Source organism: Stegostoma tigrinum, chromosome 32 (assembly GCF_030684315.1).
Source record: "Stegostoma tigrinum isolate sSteTig4 chromosome 32, sSteTig4.hap1, whole genome shotgun sequence".
Taxonomy (NCBI): domain Eukaryota; kingdom Metazoa; phylum Chordata; class Chondrichthyes; order Orectolobiformes; family Stegostomatidae; genus Stegostoma; species Stegostoma tigrinum.
In genome coordinates, this window is record NC_081385.1 from 39,056,418 (window position 1) to 39,080,091 (window position 23,674).

The 23,674-nt window shown below is 43.6% G+C and overlaps 2 protein-coding genes across 3 annotated transcripts in view; one reads left to right on the forward strand and one right to left on the reverse strand.

The window, feature by feature from the left end:
- The window catches only part of tespa1 (thymocyte expressed, positive selection associated 1), a 197,482-nt gene that overhangs the window by 104,459 nt on the left and 69,349 nt on the right, over positions 1 to 23,674 (reverse strand). The window lies entirely within an intron of this gene.
- The window catches only part of endou (endonuclease, polyU-specific), an 87,113-nt gene that overhangs the window by 8,822 nt on the left and 54,617 nt on the right, over positions 1 to 23,674 (forward strand). Inside the window, exon 2 of the mRNA XM_059638926.1 lies at positions 20,455 to 20,536. Coding sequence (XP_059494909.1) covers positions 20,528 to 20,536 — 9 coding nt within the window. The 5' untranslated portion in view covers positions 20,455 to 20,527. The remainder of the gene's footprint in view (positions 1 to 20,454; positions 20,537 to 23,674) is intronic.

The window sequence follows — 23,674 nt, forward strand, 5'->3', positions numbered from 1 at the left end:
CTCATCCCTCACGTCCCCTATCCTCAATAATAACCAAAACAGAATTCCCCTTGTCCTCGTACCACCCCATCAACCTCCAAATCTAATGGATCATCCTCTGACATTTCCACCATCTGCAATCTGACCCCACTACCAAAGACAATTTTTCCTCCCCACCCTTATATGTTTTCCAGAGGAACCACTCACTCCGTGACTCCCTTGTCCGCGCTCCTCACTCCCCTTCAGCCCCACCAGCCCCGGCACTTTTCCCTGCAACCGAAGCAAGTGCTACACCTGCCCCAATACCTCGCCCTCACCCCCATCCCAGCCCCTAAGAAGACTTTTCACATCAAACATATGTTTACTGCACATCTGTTAATGTGATATACTGAATCTGCTGTTCCCGTTGTGGCCTCCTTTACATTGGGGAAACCAAACGGAGGCTTGGGGACTGCTTCGCGGAACACGTATGCTCAGTTCGCAACAAACAACTACACCTCCCAGTCATGAACCAATTCAACTCCCCCCCCACCCGCTGCCACTCCTCAGACAACTTGTCCATCCTGAGCATCCTGCATTGCCACAATGATGCCACCCAAAAGATGCAGGAACAGCCTTTCATATTTCGCTTGGGAACCCTGCAGCCCAAGGGTATCAATGTGGACTTCACAAGCTTCAAAATCTCCTCTCCCCTGACCATATGCCAAAACCAGCCAAGCTAGTCTCTGCCTCCCCAACCATTCCTCCCATCTCAAAACCCACTCCCATCCCCTGCACATTAACCTCATCCCACCCCTCTGACCTGTCCGTCCTCCCTGGACTGACCTATCCCCTCCCTAACTCCCCACCAACATTCACCTTCACTGGCTCTAACCCTGCCTCTTTCACCTATCTGTCTCCTCTCACCCTATCTTCTCCTTTATCCATCTTCTATCCGCCTCCTCCATCTCCCTATTTAGTTCAGAATCCCCTTCCCCTCCCCCATTTCTGAAGAAGAGTCCCGATCCGAAACGTTAAGCTTTCCTGCTCTTCTGATGCTGCTTGGCCTGCTGTGTTCTTCAAGCTTCACACTGTGTTATCTCAGATTCTCCAGCATGGGCAGCTCCTACTATCACTGGAGTAGTAGTTATGGGGAGTAAAGAAACGACAGAGAAGCTGAATAGATACTTTGCATCAGCTTTCACAGTGGAAAGCACCAACAGCATACCAGAACTTCAAGAGAATCAAGAGGGAGAGGTGAGTGCACATGGCTATCACTAAGGAAAATGTACTGGGGAAGCTGAAGGATTTGAAGCTGCATAAGTCACCTGGACCAGAGGGACTACACCTCAGAATTCTAAAGGAGATAGAGAGAGAGATTAGAACATAGAACAGTACAGCACAGAACAGGCCCTTCAGCCCACAATGTTGTGCCGACCATTGATCCTCATGTATGCACCCTCAAATTTCTGTGACCATATACATGTCCAGCAGTCTCTTAAATGACCCCAATGACCTTGCTTCCACAACTGCTGCTGGCAACGCATTCCATGCTCTCACAACTCTCTGCGTAAAGATTGTAGAGGTAGTGATCTGTCAAAGATCACTGGACACCAGGATGGCCCCAGAGGAGTGGAAAATGGCTAATGTAACACCACTGTTTAAAAAAGGAGGGAGGCTGAAGACAAGTTAATCAAACCTTAATAATGGACTCTAAAATCTTACGAATGACTGAGAAGGAGATGGCAGATTGCTTAGGAGTGCATGATAAAATAGGGCTGACTATCTGTCTGACAAATCTGTTAGAATTTTTTGAGGAAGTAAAGAGCAAATTTGACAAAAGTGGATGTGATCTGTTTGAATTTTCAGAAGGTCTTTGAAAAGGTGTAGCACAGGAGGCTGCTAAATAAGATCAGAGCGCATGGAGGCTGCAGAAGAACTTATGCAGTCTAGGAGAATAGACAAAGAAGTGGCAGATGGAATACAATGTGTAAAGTTTGCATTTTGCTAGGAAGAATAGAGGTGTAGACTATTTTCTAAATAGGGAAAGGCTTCGAGAACCTGAAGCACAAAAAGACTTGGGAGTCCAAGTTCAAGATTCTCTTAAGGTTAATTTACAACTTAATTTGGCAATTAGAATATCAAATGTTATGTTAACATTTAATTCATGAGGGCTAGAATACAAGGGCAGAGATACATAGCCTCAGCTGTACAAGTCTCTGGTGAGACAGCAAAAGGAACACGGTGAGCAATTTTCGGTCCTATATCTAAGGAAGAATGTGTTGGTGTTGAATGGAGTCCGTGGCAGGTTTACAAGGGATAAAGGGCTTGTCATGAGAGGAGTGCTGGAGGACTTTAGGTCAGTATGCGATGGAGTTTGGAAAGATGAGATAGATTTCATTAAAACTTTTACATAATAATGAGAGGCCTGGACAGAGTGAATGTGAAGGAGATATAGAACCTGAGGGCACAGTTGAGAGTGAAAGGTTGACCTTTAGAACTGAGAATGAGGAGTAATTTCCTCAGCCAGAGGATCGTTAAACTGTGGAACTCATGAAAGTGATTGAGATCAAGTCCTTGAGTGTATTTAAGACAGACATAGATGGGTTCTTAGTTCACAAGGCAATCAAGGGTTACAGAAAGAAGGCAGGAGAATGGGGTTGAGAAACATATCAACCATGATCAAATGGTGGAGCAGATCCAATGGGTCCAATCGTCTAATTTTGTTCCTGTATCTTATGATTTTAGGCCCTTTGGTCCTAGACTCTCACATGAGGAGAAACATTCTTGTAAGCCCCTTAACAATATATATTAATGATTTGGATGAGGGAGCAAAACACTAAGTTTGCAGATGATACCAAGTTGAGTGGGAGGGTGAACTATGATGTGGATGCAAAAATCCTTCAGCGTAATCTCGACAGGTTGGGTGAGTGGGCAAATCAATGGCAGTTGATAGCACAAACATAATTTGGATAACTGTGAGGTTATTCACTTCGGAAGCAAAAACAAGAAGGCTAATTACTACTAGAAAGGTTGTAAATTGAGAGAGGGGAGTGTGCAGCGGGACTTGGGTGTCCTTGTGCACCAGTCGCTAAAGGTAAGCATGCAGGTGCAGCAGGCAGTAAGGAAGGCAAATGGTATGTTGGCCTTTATTGTGAGAGGTTTTGAGCACAGAAGCAAGGTGAAGTGATGGTGCAGTTTTTCAGGGCCTTGTTGAGACCACACCTGGAATATTGCGTGCAATTTTGGCCTCCTTTTCTGAGGAAGGATGCTCTTGCTCTGGAGGGAGAGCAGTGAAGGTTTAACAGGCTGGATTCAGGCATGGAGAGTCTGACGGATAAGGAGACATTGTTTAGGTTGGGGGTAATGGGAACTGCAGATGCTGGAGATTCCAAGATAATAAAATGTGAGGCTGGATGAACACAGCAGGCCAAGCAGCATCTCAGGAGCACAAAAGCTGACGTTTCGGGCCTAGACCCTTCATCAGAGAGGGGGATGGGGAGAGGGAACTGGAATAAATAGGGAGAGAGGGGGAGGCGGACCGAAGATGGAGAGTAAAGAAGATAGGTGGAGAGAGTGTAGGTGGGGAGGTAGGGAGGGGATAGGTCAGTCCAGGGAAGACGGACAGGTCAAGGAGGTGGGATGAGGTTAGTAGGTAGCTGGGGGTGCGGCTTGGGGTGGGAGGAAGGGATGGGTGAGAGGAAGAACCGGTTAGGGAGGCAGAGACAGGTTGGACTGGTTTTGGGATGCAGTGGGTGGTGGGGAAGAGCTGGGCTGGTTGTGTGGTGCAGTGGGGGGAGGGGATGAACTGGGCTGGTTTAGGGATGCAGTAGGGGAAGGGGAGATTTTGAAACTGGTGAAGTCCACATTGATACCATATGGCTGCAGGGTTCCCAGGCGGAATATGAGTTGCTGTTCCTGCAACCTTCGGGTGGCATCATTGTGGCAGTGCAGGAGGCCCATGATGGACATGTCATCAAGAGAATGGGAGGGGGAGTGGAAATGGTTTGCGACTGGGAGGTGCAGTTGTTTGTTGCGAACTGAGCGGAGGTGTTCTGCAAAGCGGTCCCCAAGCCTCCGCTTGGTTTCCCCAATGTAGAGGAAGCCGCACCGGGTACAGTGGATGCAGTATACCACATTGGCAGATGTGCAGGTGAACCTCTGCTTGATGTGGAATGTCATCTTGGGGCCTGGGATGGGGGTGAGGGAGGAGGTGTGGGGACAAGTGTAGCATTTCCTGCGGTTGCAGGGGAAGGTGCCGGGTGTGGTGGGGTTGGAGGGCAGTGTGGAGCGAACAAGGGAGTCGCGGAGAGAGTGGTCTCTCCGGAAAGCAGACAGGGGAGGGAATGGAAAAATGTCTTGGGTGGTGGGGTCGGATTGTAAATGGCGGAAGTGTCGGAGGATAATGCGTTGTATCCGGAGGTTGGTAGGGTGGAGTGTGAGAACGAGGGGGATCCTCTTGGGGCGGTTGTGGCGGGGGCGGGGTGTGAGGGATGTGTCGCGGGAAATGCCGGAAACGCGGTCAAGGGCGTTCTCGATCACCGTGGGGGGAAAGTTGCGGTCCTCAAAGAACTTGGACATCTGGGATGTGCGGGAGTGGAATGTCTTATCGTGGGAGCAGATGCGGCGGAGGCGGAGGAATTGGGAATAGGGGATGGAATTTTTGCAGGAGGGTGGGTGGGAGGAGGTGTATTCTAGGTAGCTGTGGGAGTCGGTGGGCTTGAAATGGACATCAGTTACAAGCTGGTTGCCTGAGATGGAGACTGAGAGGTCCAGGAAGGTGAGGGATGTGCTGGAGATGGCCCAGGTGAACTGAAGGTTGGGATGGAAGGTGTTGGTGAAGTGGATGAACTGTTCAAGCTCCCCTGGGGAGCAAGAGGCGGCGCCGATACAGTCATCAATGTACCGGAGGAAGAGGTGGGGTTTGGGGCCTGTGTAGGTGCGGAAGAGGGACTGTTCCACGTAACCTACAAAGAGGCAGGCATAGCTGGGGCCCATGCGGGTGCCCATGGCCACCCCCTTAGTCTGTAGGAAGTGGGAGGAGTCAAAAGAGAAGTTGTTGAGTGTGAGGACGAGCCAAAAGAGAAGTTGTTGAGTGTGAGGACGAGTCAAAAGAGAAGTTGTTGAGTGTGAGGACGAGTCAAAAGATTAATTAGGTTGGGATTGTTTTGGCTGAAGTTCAGACAAATGAAAGGGGGATCTTATAGAGATTTATAAAATTCTAACAGGACTGAGCAGGCGAGATGCAGGGAGGATGTTCCTGATAGTGGGTGTTTCCAGGACCAGGAGTCACAGAATGAGCATTCGAGGTAGACCATTTAGGATGAAGATGAGGAGACATTTCTTTACTTGCGGTGAATGGGATCAAAGTCTACGGAGGGAAAGCAGGATTAGGCTACTGAGTCAGATGATCGGCCGTGATTGTGAACAATGGCCGAGCAGGCTCGAAGGTCTGAATGGCCTTCTCCTGCTCCTGTCCTCCATGTTTCTATTTTTCTTTAAATGCTACAAGATCACGTCTCATTCTTCTAAACTCCAGAGATTAGAGTCCCAACATCTTACAGCACAGAAACAGACCCTTCGGTCCAAATTTACAATGCAGACCAAATACCCTAAGTTAATCTAGTCCCAAAAGTCAGCATTTGGCACACATCTCTCTAACCCCTTCCTATTCATGCACCCATCCAGATGCCTTTTAGATGTTGTAATTTTACTCAGTTCATCCATCATCTCTGGCAGCTTGATCCATGCACACACCACCTTCTATGTGAAAAAAATAAACCTTAGGTTCCTTTTAAAGCTTTCCCTTTCACCTTAAGTCTATGCCCTCTAGTTGCCCTTGAGAAGGTGGTGGTGAGCTGCCTTCTTGAATCACTGCGGTCCACATGCTGTAAGTTGACCCACCATGCTGTTGGGGAGGGAATTTGAAGCAACAGTGAAGGAACGGTGACATAATTCCAAATCAGATTGGTGTATGGCTTAGATAGAAACTTGCAGATGGTAGCGTTCCCATGTATCTGCTGCCCTTGCTCTTCTAGATGGAAGTGGTCATGGGTTTGGAAGGTGCTGTCTGAGGATCTTTGGTGAATTTCTGCAGTGCATCTTATAGACAGTACACACTGCTGCTACTGAGTATTTGTGATGGAGGGAGTGGCTTTTTGTGAATGTGGTATCAATTAAGAGGGCTGCTTTATCCTGGATGGTGTCAAACTTCTTGACTGTTTTTGGAGCTGCACTCATCCAGGCAAGTAGGAAATATTCCATCACACTCTTGACTTAGACTCAGAGCTGTACAGCACAGAAGCAGACCCTTTGCTCCAACTTGTCCATGCCGACCAGATATCCTAAATAAAAATAGTCCCATTTGTCAGTTCTGAGGAAGGGTCACTGGACACAAAACGTTAGCTTTGTTTTCTCCTCCACAGATGCTGCCAGACCTGCTCAGATTTTCCAGCAGCTTTGTTTTTACTCCCATTTGCCAGCATTTGGCACATATACCTCTAAACCTTCCTATTCATGTACCCATCCAGACACTTTTTAAATGTTATAATTCTACCAGCCTCCACCATTTCCTCTAGCAGCTCATGCCCATGTAAAAAAGTTTCCCCTGTGGTGCCTTTTAAAACTTTACCCACTCCCCTTAAAACAGTGCCCTCTAGTTTTGGACTCACCCCACCCTGGGGAAAATATCTCATCTATTTACCCTATCCATGATCTTCATGATTATATAAACCTGTAAGGTCACCTTTCAGCTTCTGAACTTCCTTGGAAAACAAACCTATTCAAGCGCTCAGGTCCTGCCCTGTTTCCTCTTTCCAAAATGCAGCACCTCACATTTATCTAAATTAAACCTCATGTGCTACTTCTCGGCCCATTGGCCAATCTGATCAAGATCCCATTGTATTCTGAGGTAACTTACTTTACTGTCCATGACACCGCCTATTTTGGTGTCATCTGCACACTTATTAACCATATCTCCCATATTCATATCTAAAACAATTATATCAATGGCAAAAAGCAGTGGACCCAGTACCGATCCTTATATCACACTACTGGTGACAGGGCCTCCAGTTTGAAAAACAACCCTCCGCCATCAAACTCTGCCTTCTATCTTTGAGCCAGTTCTGTATCCAAGTAGCTTGTTCTCCCTGTATTTCATATGATCTAACCTTGCTAACCAGTCTACCATGAGGAACTTTGTTGAATGCCCTACTGAAGTCCATACAGCTCACATCCGCTGCTCTGCCCTATTCAATCCTCTTCGTTACTTTTTCAAAAAACTCAATCAAATTAGTGAGACACAATTTTCCATGTACAAAGCCATGTTGACTATCCTTAAGCAGTCCTTGCTTTTCCAAATACATGTAAATCCAGTCCCTCAGGATTCCTGCCAGCAACTTGCCCACCACTGGTGTGCAGCTTTTCTTTACTACCTTTCTCAAATTGTTGCTCCACATTAGCCAGCCTCCAGTCTTCTGACGTGCTACCTGTGCTAATTGATGATGCAAATAGCTCTGCAAAGGGCCTAACAATCATTTCCCTAGCTTCTCTCGGATATCCAGGATACACCTAATCAGGTCCAAGGTGATTTATCCGCCTTCATGCTTTTTAGGCACACAGCACCTCGTCCTCTGTAATATCGGTATTTTCCAAGATGATGCTATTTATTTCCCCGTTCTCTATCTTCCATATCCTTCACCACAATAAACACTGGTGCAAAATACTTATTTCGTATCTTGCCCAATTTCTTCTGTTCCACACATAGGCAGCCTTGCTGATCTTTAAAGGGGCCCTATTCTCTCCTTAGTTACCATTTTGTCCTAAATGTATTTGTAGAATCCCTTTGGGTTATCCTTAACCCTATTTACAAAAGCTTTGTCATGTTCCTTTTTTGCCCTCCTGATTTCCCTCTTAAGTAGACACCTACTGCCTTTATACCCTTTTAAGGATTTACTCAATTTCTGCTGTCTATACCTGACATATACTTCCTTCTTATTCTGGATCAAAACCTCAATTCCTCTAGTCATCCAGCATTTGCTGTGCCTACCAGCCTTGCCTTTCACCCTAACAGGAACATACTGTCTCTGAACCCTCATCTCATTTTTGAAGGCTTCCCATTTTCCAGCCATCCCTGTGTACGTGTGAACATGTGCCCCATAACAATTTTTGAAATTTCTTGCCCATACAGTTAAATACAGTTAAAAATGGCCGTCCTCCAATTTAGAACTTTACTTTTAGATCCAGTCTTTCCTTTTTCATCACTATTTTAAAACTAATAAAATTATGGTCACAGGTCCCAAAGTGCTCCCCCATTGACACCTCAGTCACTTGCCCTACCTCATTACCAAAGAATAGGTCACGTTTTGCACATTCTCTAGTAGGTACATCACATACTGAATCAGAAAGTTTTCTTATACAAATTCCGCTCCATCCAAGCCTTTAACATTATGTTGTGCCGTGTAGATAGTGAATGTCAAGGAGCAGTGATTAGGGTGTTTCATCCTGTAGATGGTCATTGTCCAGTGTTTCTGTGGCATGAACGTTATTATTTAGCATATGTACAAAGTTGGACAGCACTAAGGTGGACCTTTTAAACAGTCCTTTTAAAACCTGTTTGACATTTGATCAGGAGACAATTCTTCTATACCAGGCGCCATCTGGATGAACATTGCTTGAACATTGCTCCAGTGACATGATATCTTATCTTAAATCAGAACGATTACCCTTAGGATTGCGGATGTGTTTGAACAGCCCCTGTAAAGTTGCATTAACGCTTCTCTACTGTTATAATCCAACTTCTTCGAAATGAGGGTCAATGTTCTATTAGCTTTCCTGCTTACCTGCTGCACCTGATTATTAACATTAAGTGTTTCATGGACAAGTAACCCTAAGTCCCTTTGTGGTGCAGTTCTCTGCAATTATTCTGTATTTAAGTAACATTCTGTCCTGTTGTTCTCCCTTCCAAAATGAATGACTTTACATTTGCCCACGTTAAATAGCATTTGCCAACTCTTTACCCTTTAATTAACCTTTCACTATCATCTATTTTTGAGTCAACTGAAATTTTGGCTGTGGTATATTCAGTTCCTTCCTCCAAGTCATTAATATATATTGTAAACGGGTGCAGTCCCAGCACTGATGTCTATTGAATTCCACTCGTCATGAGACACCAGTTCACAAAAGAACCCTTAATTCCTGCTCACTGTTTCCCTCCCATTAGTCAATTCTCTCTCAATGCCAATATTCTACTGCCAACTTCATGGGCTTTTATCTCATGATACCTTTTGTGAGGTATCTCGTCAGACACCTTCTTGAAATACAAATACAACACTTCTACTGTTGCCTCTTATAAATTAGTCAGGCACATTTCCCTTTCATAAAGCTATGCTGACACTGTTTGATTACATTTTGGTTTTAGAACATAGAACATTCCAGCACAGTACAGGCCCTTCGGCCCTCGATGTTGTGCCAACCTGTCATACCGATCTCAAGCCCATCTAACCTACACTATTCCATGTACGTCCATATGCTTATCCAAAATTCTGCTCTTTCCATTGCAGTATTTTTGCCAGCTGTAGATGTTAGGCCTACAATTACTTGCCTTTTGCCGCCCTCTCTTTTTGAATAGGGGTATCACATTAGCAGTTTTCCAATCTTCTGGTACTTCTCCAGAATCCATAGATTTTAAAAAAAGCACAATCAATGCATTTATAATCTCTGTGCTAACTCTTCTCGGTTTCTAGGATGCAGTCCATCAGGACCAATGTCGTATCTGCCTTTAGCCCAATCAGTTTGTCTAACAATACTGCTTTAGTAATGCAGATGTAGTTAATTCCTATCCAATATTCTCTTAGTGTTTAATGGGAAGCTTGAAGTATTTTCCACTGTAAAGACATGCAAAATATTTGTTTAACTCATCTGCCATTTCCTTGTTCCCCAAACTGTTTCCCCAGATTCATTTTCTCAGGACCTGTGTTCACTTTGACCTCTGTCTTCTTTTTTGTATGTATTAAGAAAGCTCTTTTTGTCAGTTTTTATCCTTTTAGTCCTCCTTTGCAGGAACCTGAATTTATCCCAGTCTTCAGGGCTGTCAAAGATTTTTGCTAACTGAGGCTCTTTGTCTTTCACATTAATAGAGATAATGGGAACTGCAGATGCTGGAGAATTCCAAGATAATAAAATGTGAGGCTGGATGAACACAGCAGGCCAAGCAGCATCTCAGGAGCACAAAAGCTGACGTTTCGGGCCTAGACCCTTCATCAGAGAGGGGGATGGGGAGAGGGAACTGGAATAAATAGGGAGAGAGGGGGAGGCGGACCGAAGATGGAGAGTAAAGAAGATAGGTGGGGAGAGTATAGGTGGGGAGGTAGGGAGGGGATAGGTCAGTCCAGGGAAGACGGACAGGTCAAGGAGGTGGGATGAGGTTAGTAGGTAGCTGGGGGTGCGGCTTGGGATGGGAGGAAGGGATGGGTGAGAGGAAGAGCCGGTTAGGGAGGCAGAGACAGGTTGGACTGGTTTTGGGATGCAGTGGGTGGGGGGGAAGAGCTGGGCTGGTTGTGTGGTGCAGTGGGGGGAGGGGACGAACTAGGCTGGTTTAGGGATGCAGTAGGGGAAGGGGAGATTTTGAAACTGGTGAAGTCCACAAACCCTGCAGCCATATGGTATCAATGTGGACTTCACCAGTTTCAAAATCTCCCCTTCCCCTACTGCATCCCTAAACCAGCCTAGTTCGTCCCCTCCCCCCACTGCACCACACAACCAGCCCAGCTCTTCCCCCCTACCCACTGCATCCCAAAACCAGTCCAACCTGTCTCTGCCTCCCTAACCGGTTCTTCCTCTCACCCATCCCTTCCTCCCACCCCAAGCCGCACCCCCAGCTACCTACTAACCTCATCCCACCTCCTTGACCTGTCCGTCTCCCCTGGACTGACCTATGCCCTCCCTACCTCCCCACCTATACTCTCTCCACCTGTCTTCTATACTCTCCATCTTCGGTCCGCCTCCCCCTCTCTCCCTATTTATTCCAGTTCCCTCTCCCCATCCCCCTCTCTGATGAAGGGTCTAGGCCCGAAACGTCAGCTTTTGCGCTCCTGAGATGCTGCTTGGCCTGCTGTGTTCATCCAGCCTCACATTTTATTATCTCTGTCCTTACTTCATTGTAATTCCCTTTAGTTAAGTTAAGCACAGCTTTTGCGACCCAAGTTTCCAATTGAAACCGAATATTATGCCATGTTGTTGCCACTACTTTCTCGGGGATCTTTTACTCTGAAGTAATGTGTTGAACCTGCCTTATTATTCGGTACAGATCCAAGATCCTGGACCCTGGTGGGGTCTATGTTAGATTGCTTTAGGAAACAGCCCTAATGTATTCTATGAATTTATTGTCGTAGCTACCCTTTTCAACTTGATTAACTCCATCATCGTAAGATTAAAATTGCACATAATAATTGCTGTATTCTTTGTATATGCTCCTATTATTTTAATGACTTATAAACTTCCCTACAGAGTGGCTACTCTTTGGGGTTCAGTGCACTCTGCTACCAATGCTTTCTTTCCCTTGCTTTTTTTAATACTTATGCCCAAATATACTCTATATCAGAGATAGTAGGAACAGCCGTTGTTGGAGGAGGCATTGCAGTGGGGTTAAAATTGTTATCCAGTCCCAATACACTTTCATTCCCCATGCAGATGGCCTAAAGGCCCTCTGCTTCTTCCTGTCCCGCAGGCCCAAACAGTCCCCCTCAACTGACACGCTTATCCGCTTAGCTGAACTCGTCCTCACCCTTAACAACTTCGCCTTCAATTCCTCCTAGTTCCTGCGGACAAAAGGGGGTGACCATGGGTACTCGCAGGGGCCCAAGCTATGCCTGCCTCTTTGTAGGTTACATGGAACAGTCCCTCTTCTGAAGGTACACTGGCCCTAAGCCCCACCTCTTACTCCGTTACATTGATGACTGTATCGGTGCCGCCTCGTGGTCCCACAAGGAGCTCAAACAGTTCATGCACTTCACTGACACCTTCCAACCCAACCTTAAATTTTCCTGGATGATCTCTGATACCTCTCTCTCCTCCCTGAACATTTCGAACCTAGATCCTATTTTCTGAAGAAGGATCTAGGCACGAAACACCAGCCTTCCTGCTCCTCTGATGCTGCTTGGCCTGCTGTATTCATCCAGCTCTACACCTTGTTATCTCAGATTCTCCAGCATCTGCAGTTCCTACCATCCCTCAATTTTAAATTCCCATTTTTGATCTTATCACCATGTATGCGTGATGCCCTAGTGGGATTATCATAGGCTATTAATCCAGAGACCCAGGTAAAGCATTGGGGACACAAGTTTAGTGTGGCACGGTGGCTCAGTGATTGGCACTGCTGCCTTACAGCACCAGGAATCTGGGTTCAATTCCATTTACAGGTGACTCTCCGTTTGGAGTTTCCACATGCTCCCTATGACTGTGTGGGTTTCCTTCCATAGTCACAAAGGTGAGTAGGTTAGGTGGATTGGCCATACTAAATTTCCACAGTGTCCAATGATTTGTAGGCCAAGTGGATAAGGCATGGGGAATGCGGGGTTACAGGGAAAAGGAAGGGGATGGGTTCTTTGGAGGGTTTGATTAGACTTGATTGACTGAATGGCCTGCTTCCAGATTGTAAGGATTCTATGAACTACGTTTTCATGATGGCTTTGAGATCATATTCATTTATCTTGATTTGCACTGTGAGTTTACCTGCCTTATTCAGAATGTTTTGTGCGTTAAGATACAAAGCCCTCAGTTTTAGTAATGATTGAATTTTCCTACACGTGCATGGTTCCTCAGTACAATATGATGCTCGCACATTAGATCATTTCCTTTTAAATTCTGGTAACGCTCAGTTCCATAACTAACTTGGAATCCTACATTTGATTTTGATTTTTCACGTAACTGAACCCATTCACTCTATGGTTTACTTTAAAGACCTGCGTACAGCCCAATGTGTGATCCAGCATGATTTAGGTGGAAACTGTCTCATCAGAATCGATGAGATAAGAAGGTATAGAGCTGGATAAACACAGCAGGCCAAGCAGCATCAGAGGAGCAGGAAAGCTGACATTTCGGGTCAGCTTGAAATCCCTAAATGCCAGCTTTCCTGTTCTTCTGATGCTGCTTGCCCTATGTTCATTCAGCTCTACACCTTGTTATCTCAGGTTCTCCAGCATCGGCAGTTTCTACTATCTCTCTCCTGATCAGAATAGATTCCTGCTTCCCAAGTACTGGCACCAGTGTCCTATGAATTCAAACCCATTTTCCAACATCAATCTTTGAGACACGTTTTACTGCTTTACAATTGATGATAGCCTCACAGTTCCGTTACTAAGGCCATTTTGTTCAATTAAAGAATGTTTAATTAATTTTAAGTTCCACCAACTGTTCGGATGAGATTGAACCGATACCCCCAGAGCATCAGTTTAGGTCATCTGGATTACTAACCCAGTGATATTGCCACAACACTAACTTCATATCATCTGTGTGAGCTTGTCATAGTACAACTGATCAGGATTTGGACTTCCTTGTAGGGTTTGCCTAAGTTTACTTGGATGGCTAGTAGAGTTCAACCAATTGGATGGCTGTTTGTTTCTTTACATTTCCATGCAGTGTGGCTACGTTGTCCCTCTGTTTTTTATGTCAGGCGAGCTAAATTTACAGAGCCTGGTAACTGGGAGTTCAACTAGGAAAGCCAGCTCTCTTCTCCTCAATTGACTCCTCCTCAGATGTATCCACTCTCTAGCCTGTGAACTTAATTTAGTTGTAACTGCAATTGAAGGCACCATGAGGCAACCACAACTGGGGTGGTGTTAATGAAATACTCATTTCCTTTGACCTGCCCCTTGGAGCGGGATTGGTTCCTGCTATCTGGTTTGATTTGGGATACTGCTGCTCGTTCTCGCATTAGACAATTCAGCCCCTCAACCCTCTCTATCATTTGACAGGTTCATGGCTGAACTGATGTTGTTCTTGCCCACTTATCTGCCCTTTCCCATAACTCTTGATTTCCCCTACTGATCAAGGATCTATTTGTTACTTAAATATACACAAGGGCTCTACTCCCACAGCTCTTTGCAGCAATGATTTCCAAACGACACTCAGCCCTCTGGAGAAAAGAAATTCCTCTTTCTCTCAGTCTTAAGTTGGTACCCCTTTATTCCTAGACTGCACCCTCTGCTCCAAGTCTGTAACTGGAAGAGAAACACCTTTCCAGTAGTTATCCTGTCAAGCCCCTCAAGACTTCTATATGTTTTCAAGAGATCATTTCTCATTCTTTTAATTTCAGTGAGAAGATCCCCAACCTGTTGTTTCGCCTTTGCTCATGAACCAACCCCTCCATACCTGGGATCTTCCTCACAAGCCTTCAATGAAATATATTTCCTTAAATAAGGGGTCCAAAACTACTCTCAGTAATCCAGATGGCCTCACCAGCAACCCCCTTGAAATAAATGGACATCATTCCAATAGTCTTCCTGATTACCTGCTGCGCCGATTTGCTTGCTTAGTGTTTCATGCACAAATACATCCCAAAATCCCTTTGTGTTGCAGCTTTCTGCAGTTTTCCTCCATTTAAATATTTTATTCTTCTGTTCTCCCTTCCAAAGTGAACAGCACACATTATATCATAGTACATTGTATTTGCCACATACATAACCAATCAATATGTTTGTAAATTTTTTGTATCCCTGTTATAACTTGCCTTTCTTTTGTATTGTCTGCCAGAGTACATTCACTTCTTTCCTCTAAGCCATTAAAATATATTGTACTGATCCCTATGGAACCTAAGTGGTTGCATATCATCAACTTGAAAAAGAACCCCTATCCCATTCATTATTTCATGCCCATTAGACAATTCGATATCCATTCAATACTATCATCACGGACTGTTATCGATGACTTAAGCTTTTGTGAAGTATATTGGTGAATGCCTTCTGGAAGTTTACATGCAATGCATCTTCTTATTTCCCTCTGTCCATTCTAGTTGAGACTTCCTTGACAATGTCTAATAAATTAGCCAGAGTCTATTTCCCTTTTATGAAGCCATGCTGACTGCCTGATTAAATTGACTTTCCAAGTACTATTAATTCCCTAACAATTAACTCTAACATTTTTCCAGTAATAGATGTTAAGGCTGATCACTTCCTGTTTTCTGCCTCCCGTTTTGAACAGGGTGTCACAATGTTGAACTTGCATACGTACATCCTGTGTGGTATAACCTGTATGATTTACTCTGTTCAATTTGTTTTTTTCCATCCTATGATCTGTATGTCCTTGATTACCATAATTGCGGTACCAGTTGCAAACTAAGTTTTTCACTGTACTTAGGTACACATGACAATAAATCATATCAATTACTCATTGGTAGTTTTCCAATCCTCTGCTACTTCTCCAGAATCCAAATACTTTTGGAATATTACAACCAATATCACTTTTTTGTGATAGTAATGCTACTTAATTTCTTTTTTTTTAGTAGTAGAGATATCTGCACTCTAGGGGATTCTATGATTTTGTGTTCTTCTACTGTAAAGCATGAAGCAAAATATCTGTTTAGCTCCTTGGCCATTTCCTTGTACCCAAAAATATCTCCCCAGATTTATTTTCAAAGGGCCTTTGTTCACTTTGACTCCTCTCTTTCTTATATATTTAAAGAAGCCACTATTGTCTGTTTATATATTACTCACTAGCTTGCCCTCATAACTCACTACACAGTAGTCAGCTTGTCAGCTAGGTGAGTCGTCTCCCTTGCTACTTGCATGTGTAAAAGTATGTGTGAATTGCCACATGCTATTTTTGATTCAGTTACTTATTAAGACATCTCTCAGACAGTCAAATACTAAAACAACTACTTAAACTTTATTACCTGTCGCAGCCAAAATAAGACCTGTCAAGGAAGCAAGTTAAACCTGACAACCCCAACTTAGCTGTTCCCAAATTAATGATGAAATTTAGTTACAATTCCATTCACGGCTGTTTGTTTCTGAGAGTCCTCGTGCAGTGTGGTTTGCCGAAGTTCTGCTGCTGAAGAATCTCAGAGTTGAATTTTCTGTCTTGTGAAGTTAGTGACGTGACATTATATATGTTCCTTTGGATGCATTCATCCAGAATATTGATTACACCTCTGAGGTCATCAAGTCTGCAGCTTGCCACCTTATCAGAAGTAGTTTCTGATGTCCTTGCTATATTGGTGTCAGCTGTTAATTTGAAACACTGACTGCCCTGCCATTAAGTCCTTCGCCTCAGGACATTTGTAATTGCCTATTTGTCACAGGCAGCTAGTTATCAAGTCGATATTATTTGCGGTCTTCCAGGAAACCGTTTGTTTACATTGCTTTGACTCTTTCTTTTCCCCAGGATTGGTTTGTTGCTTTCAATTCCTTTGTAACAATTTGGCTTTTCTCTTTTATCCCAAGAAAAGATTTATTCCAGAAATAATTATTACTGATTTTTTTTTCCCCCAATCATGGGCAGTAACATTGTCACACTCTTTTGATCTTGCATGTTCTCCTTTGATTGTAAAGATGGTGTTATCCAGCAGGGAGCTGGGCTTCCTTTTTAAATTTGCAAACCAGGTCAAGGAATTTTGCCTAAGGAGAAGAATTCCACCATCTGCTTGTTGCTATATTTTTTTCAACCTTGGAGGCAGGTCTAATTGACACATTCAATGGGGAATGATATTGTTACCTGTAAAGGATGAATGTGCAGAGATACAGGAAGAAAGCTGAGGAATGGCACTCATCTGCAAGTACTCATTCACAGTGCTGGTGTAGACATGAAAGGGTAAATGGCTCACTTTTATGTTATAGCAATTAGAGTCAGACTTGTGCAGCATGGAACAGATCCTTCAGTCCAACTCATCCATGTGGACCAGATATCCTATATTAAATTAATCCCATTTTCCAGCATTTGGCCCTTAACCCTCTCAACCCTTTCTATTCGTGTACCCATCCAAATGCCTCTTAAATGTTGTCATTCTAGCAGCTTCCACTACTTCCTCGACCTCCCAGACCCTGGAATAAAGGCCTTGGCTATTCACCCTATCCATGCCCTTCATGATTTTATAAACTTCTATACTTTTACTATACTATAAACTTTACAAACTCAGCCTCCAATGCTCCAGGAAAAATACCCCCAAACCATTTAGTGACCTCTGTAGGCTCAAACCCTCCAGTCCCAGAGATATCCTTATAAATCTTTTCTGCACCCTTTCAAGTTTAACAACATCTTTCCTGTAGCAAGGAGACCAGAATTGGACACAGAATTCAAAAGTGGCCTAGCCAATGACCTGTACAGCTGCAACATGACATCTCAACTCCTATACTCAGTGCACTGAGCAATAAAGGCAAGTGTACCAGACACCACCCTCATTATCCTGTCTAATTGTGACTCCACCTTCAAAGAAGCATGAACTTGCATTTCAAGGTCTTGTTTTTTAGCAACACTGTCCAGGACCCTACCTTCAGTGTATGAGTCCTGCCCTGATTTACCTTTCCAAAGAACAACACCTCGCATTTATTTAATTCTGTGATTTCATGTAGGCTGTGGGGAGGAAATAGTAATTTGCAGCTGCCAGAATAGGAACAATAGTAGGCCATTCAGCCTCTTAAGCCTGTACACCAGCCAATGAGATCATGGTTGATTTGTGGTCTAACTCTATATAACCTGCCTTCATCCGATATCCCTTAACACCTTTGCGTAACAAAATCTAATCTATCTCAAATTTAAAATTAACAACTGATCCAGCATCCACATCTACCACATTTTGTGTGTAGAAGTGCTTCTAATCATCTCTCATGGAGTCCCTGTAGTTTTGAAGCAGGCCATTTAGCCCTTCAAGCCCACTCCCACCCTCTGAAGAGCTTCCACCCAGAACAAACCCCCTATCATCTCCCTGTAACCCTGCATTTTCCATGGCTAATCCACCTAGCCTGCATATCATTGGAAACAGTGGGCAATTTAGCATGGCCAATCCACCCAAAGTGCACATCTTTGGACTATAGGAGGAAATCCACACAGAAGCACATGCAAGCTCATGCAGACAGACAGTCACTCAAGGCTGGAATCGAACCCAGGTCTCTGGTGCTGTGAGGCAGCAGTGCTGACCACTGAGCCACTAATATCTTAAAGACTTTGATCAGATCACCTTCAACCTTCTAAATTTTGGACAAAGCATATCTACTTGTATAATCTCGCCTCATAACTTAACCCCTGAAGCCCAGGTCTCAGTCTTGTAGATCTACATTGTAATCCCTCTAAGGCCAAAATATCCTCCTTGAGATGTGGTTCCCAGACCACATCCCAAAGTATTCCTAAGTGGGGTCTAACAATTGATTTTTCTTGACTGCACAAAACTTCTGCATCTTCATACCCCAGTCTATAAGAAACGTACAAGCCAACATTGCATTAACTTTCTTGGTTATTTTCTGCACCCGTTCATGCCATTTTAAAGATCTATCTACCTGAACACCCTAGTTGCCAAATATCCACCACATTTAACTTCATATTGTCTAGAAATCTATCCTTGTTGGACCAAAATGGATAACCTCACACTTGATAACATTGAACTCTATCTACAACATTTTTGTCCATTCGCTTCAGCTATCAAGATCCTTTTTTAATTCAATACTATCATTTCTCTGTCTAAACTACTGTTCACTTTGCATGAGAAAGATGACATTAAACTATAAAATTTGCAAGGTTGTTATGGAGATTGGACGGTTTGAGTCATAGGGAGAACCTGGATAGACTGGGACTTTTTTCCTTGGAGATCGACGGGTGACCTTACAAAGGTTTGTAAAATCATGAGGGGCATAGATAAGGTGAATAACCAAAGTTTTTAACCCCCAGGGTAGGGAGTCCAAAACTTTTAAGTTGAGAGGGGAAAAGATTTAAAAGGGGCCTGAAGGGCAAATTTTTTGCACAAAGGTGGTGCGAATTGACAGAAGAAGTGGTGGAGGCAAGTAGAATGACAACATTTAAAAGACATTTGGACAGGGATGTGAATAGGGAAAATTTAGAGGTAAACAGGCCAAATGCAGGAACTAGTTCAGTTTAGGAAAGCTGGTTGGCATGGATTAGTAGGCTGAGGGGTCGTTTTCCATGTTGTATAACTCCATGACTTATTGCTGGTTCTAGTACAGTATCATTATCTAAGGTTTTGGAGTAGATCTGTAGCTCGGGTTGTTGGTGTTGAGGTTGGTTGGCTCGCCGAACTGGCTTGTTGTTCCGTAGACGTTTTGTTACCATGCTTGGTAACATCATCAGTGCAGCCGCTGATTAAGCATTGGTGTGTTTTCCTGCCTGGTTTTTAAACTCTGGGATCCATTGCGATGGATTGCCTCATTGCCGGGTTTCCTCTATAGTGGAATGTATGTGGGGTCAAGTTCAATGTGTTTATTAATAGCTTCATGAAATGCCATACTTACAAGAATTCTCGTGCTTGTCTCTGCCGAGCCTGTCCCAGGATCAATAATGTTGATGTTGTCCAGTCAAAGTCATGGTTCTCCTGGTCCATGTGGATTGAGGTGAGTGACCAATACTCAGAGTTTAAAAACCAGGTGTGAAAACACACTGACGCTTCATCAGAGGCTGCACTGAGGATGTTACCAAGCATAGTAACAAAACATCTGTGGAACAACAAACCAGCTCAGCGAGCCAACCAACCTCAACTATATCATTATGATCATATATTTATGAGAGGTGGCTGCTTCGAACCAGTCATAATTAAATTTTTCATAAAATTGAACATGTTATGAATTCACAATGAATAAAAATGACTAAGTGAGATTCAGAGTTACAAAATAGTCCATATTTTTGAAACTCCATCAACTTCCTTCAATGATTGCTCCCTCTACCATCAATGCACAATGCAGGCACATACTGGCAGCAATCTGTATCATCTACAAGATGTATTACAGCAACTTACCATCGCTCCTTCAACAGCACCTTCCAAAACTGTGGCCTCTATCATCAAGAGCAAGGATAGCAAAACACCATAAAAACACCATGCCTGCAAATTCCCCTTTGAGCCACACACCATATTTCCTAGGAAATACATCACTGTTTCTTCACTGTCATTCGGTCAAACTTCCTCACTGCACCATATGGGCAACAGTTTGAAAAGGCAACACACCACCACCACTACCTCAAGGCAGCTGGGAGTAGCTACTAAAAGCAGGTGTAGCTAATAACCACCCACACCTCATAAGCAAAAGTTAATGTATTACTAAAACCAAAGTAGTATGTGCCTGGTCATCCTATATATACCCTGATCTTCTTTTCCCTGCTCCACCTCCTCCATGTGTATCACTGCCCCACTCCCACTTCCACCCAACCTTTCAGTACCCCTCCCCCTCTGTGTTCTTTTTGTCCCTTCCTTCAGTTCCTAATGGAAGTTGATAGAATATTTCAACCCAAGGGGCAGAAATAGAAGGCAGATTTAATTATTCCATTAATCTCTACTCTTGTTTACAGGAAACAAGGATTCATGTGTTGATCGCTGTGGGGATCATGTGGACCACAATTATAACTGTCAATGTAATAGTGCATGTGTGAGGTATGGGGACTGTTGCTCCGACTACAACGTGTGTGATGGTATGTAAAGAACCAGTGATGGTCTAAAAATTAACAGAATGTTCGGCTGCTCAAATACAGAAACAGTGAAGAACAACAGTGAAGCTGCTTCTCTTCCTGATCACCATCTCAGGCTGAACCTGACTTAATTTCCTATTTGATCCTGAACTACATTTCTGACTTCTGTCTCTCTAACACTAAGACCACGCTAAATTTATTCTCTCTTTCTGGATTTGTTTCTGACTTTCTTTCTCCTCCACTCTCATGCCAGTAAACTACTTCTTCTCTGTCTTAGTCCCTCCGACTACATTCGCAGTCCCTCTCATTGCCTTGCTCTTTGTCTCTATTTATCATTGTACTTTACATTGATTGCATTTGGAGATTTTTTTTCATTTTGTGTCTCTCTTATCCATCCCTTATCAGAGTCATTATTTTTCTTATAGGACATTGAACAGTATAGTATTGGAACGAGCCCTCCAGCCTACCAGTCTGGGGTCCATTTCTCTCTGACTGTCTTTCACGTCTTGCTTTTTCCTCCCATTCTTAGATTAGATTAGATTCCCTACAGTGTGGAAACAGGCCCTTCAGCCCAACAAGTCCACACTACCCCTTGAAGAATGCCACACAGACCTATTCCCCTATAACCCACACACCCCTGAACACTACGGGCAATTTAGCATGGCTGCTCCACGTAGCCTGCACATCTTTGGACTGTGGGAGGAAGCCAAAGCACCCGGAGGAAATCCACGCAGACACAAGGAGAAAGTGCACACTCCACACAGACAGTCCCCCGAGGCCAGAATCGAGCCCGTGCCCCTGGTGCTGTGAGGCTGCAGTGCTAACCACTGAGCCACCGTGCCATCCATTGTCACCATTTCTCTGTCTCTCCTTGTTAAATGTTTGAAGTCTTGCTTTCTTTAGCATAGTTAATCTTCCTTGGTTCCTGAGAACAGTCATTGGACTTAAAATGATAACTCTGTTTCTCTCTCCAGAGATGCTGCCAGATCTGAGGTTCTCCTGCACTTTGTTTAAAAGTTTCTCTCCCTGTTATGATCTCTTTAATCAAATGTTTCCTCACATGTTCTAATATCCCTTTATCTGGTGCGATGTTAAAAAGCTGTCTAATTACACTTTTATAAAGTACCTGCAAATGTTTGCAATATTAACATTTTTCTGTCTTGAACAGTCTCCCAAACGTGGGAATGTTCACAAACCTGCAGAAGTCATGATTCAGAGACACAACAGAACCTGCTGTTTTTTTTTACTCATTGCAGTTGGGTTGTCCTGCAGGAGAAGGTGCAGTGAAGCTTACAATCCCAACAACCCCTGTCACTGCAACACCAAGTGCAGACAATATCATAATTGTTGCCCGAACTATTCTTCTCAGTGTGGGGGTAAGAGTGAACTATGCTGATTGAGTTTGCATCCCTATTTTCTTCTCATAGTCACTCTTTCCCTGACTATCTGTCTTCAAATTTCCTTCTGTTTCCCAAAACTCTGAAGCATTATGAACTATAAGTGTAGAAGTTCAAAAAGATAGCAGACATATAGCAGATGAGGCTTAATGCAGAGAAGTGTGAAGTGGTTCACTTCAGTTGGAACAATGCAGAGAGACAATGTAATATAATACAATTCTAAAGAGGTTATAGAAGTATTTATGTGCATAATTCCTTGAAGGTACAGGATAACCGGAGGGCAGTTAATAAAGCATACACTTCATAACGAAAATCTTAGAATACAAGAACAGAAAAGTTATGACCATAACAAAATAAACAGCAGTAGGACATTCAGCAACTCAAATCCTGCTCTACAATTCAATGGGATTATGCCTGAAGCAGCATTCCTCAAGTCCATTTTCATGCCCTTTCCACGTAATCAATTAGGGAATCAAATGTGAACAGTCTAACTTTCTCAGCCTTAAATATACACAAGGACTCTATTCCCACAATTCTCTGAAGCAAGCAGTTCTAAAGATGCTTGAATCTTAGAGGAAAAACAAACACCTCATCCTAATCTTAAATTGGTGCACCTTTTATTCTGAGACAATGCTCCCCAGTCCTAGTCTTGCCCATGAAGGGAAAATATCTGGTCATCATTTACCCTGTCAAACCCCTTAAGAACCCTATATGTTTCAATGACATCACCTTTTATTCTTCTAAATTGCAATGGCTACATTCCCAATCTGTTTAGCCTTTGCTCACAGGATAATCTCTCCATACCAAGGATCACCATGGTGAGTTGAAAATGAAATATCTTTCCTTCGATAAGTGGACCAAAATTGCTCGTTGCTGTGGTCACACCAGCACCTGTACAATTGGTGTGATTCTTCCCTACTCCTTCCTCAAACCCCCTTGAAATAAGAGCAAACATTCCTATAGCCTCCCTGATTACCCACTGCACTTGTGTGCCAGCTTTCTGTATTTTGTTCACAAGTACCTCCTAAATTCCTTTGTGTTGCATTTTCAGCAGCTGTTTTTTTAACTTAAGCAATGCTCTTTTACAGGGTTATACACCATAGAAACAGGCCTTTCAGCCTGCTATGTCCATGTCAACCAACTTGCACCAAACTACGCCTGTCCCATTTACTTGTACTTGGTCCATAGCCGACAATGTTATGGCATTAGAATTGCTCATATAAATGATTCATTTACCCCGTCAGGCAGGAATTCCATATTTCTGCCACACTCCGTGTGGAAATGAAAGTATCCTCAGATCTCCTTTTAAACCACTTTTTCCTCACCTTAAACTTATGCCCTATGATCTTAGGCATGTCTACAAAATATTCTCACCTGTCATAACTTTGAATACCTCAAACTTATCTCCCCTCAGTCTCCTCTGCTCTAGGGAAAATAAACCCAGTCTATCCAGTCTCTCATCACAACAGAGTTCATCCCAGGCAATATCTTAGTAAATCTCTCTACAGCCTCTCCAATGCGATCAAGTCCTTCCAGTAATGTGGCAAGCAGAACAATAAACAGTATTCCATCTGTGCCCTAACCAATGTTTTATTAAGTTCTAAGAAGACTTCCTTGCTTCTGCATTCTACACTCTGGCTAATGAAGGTAGGCATTCTGTATGTCTTTACCTCCTTGTCGGCACGTGCTGACAAATTCAACGATCT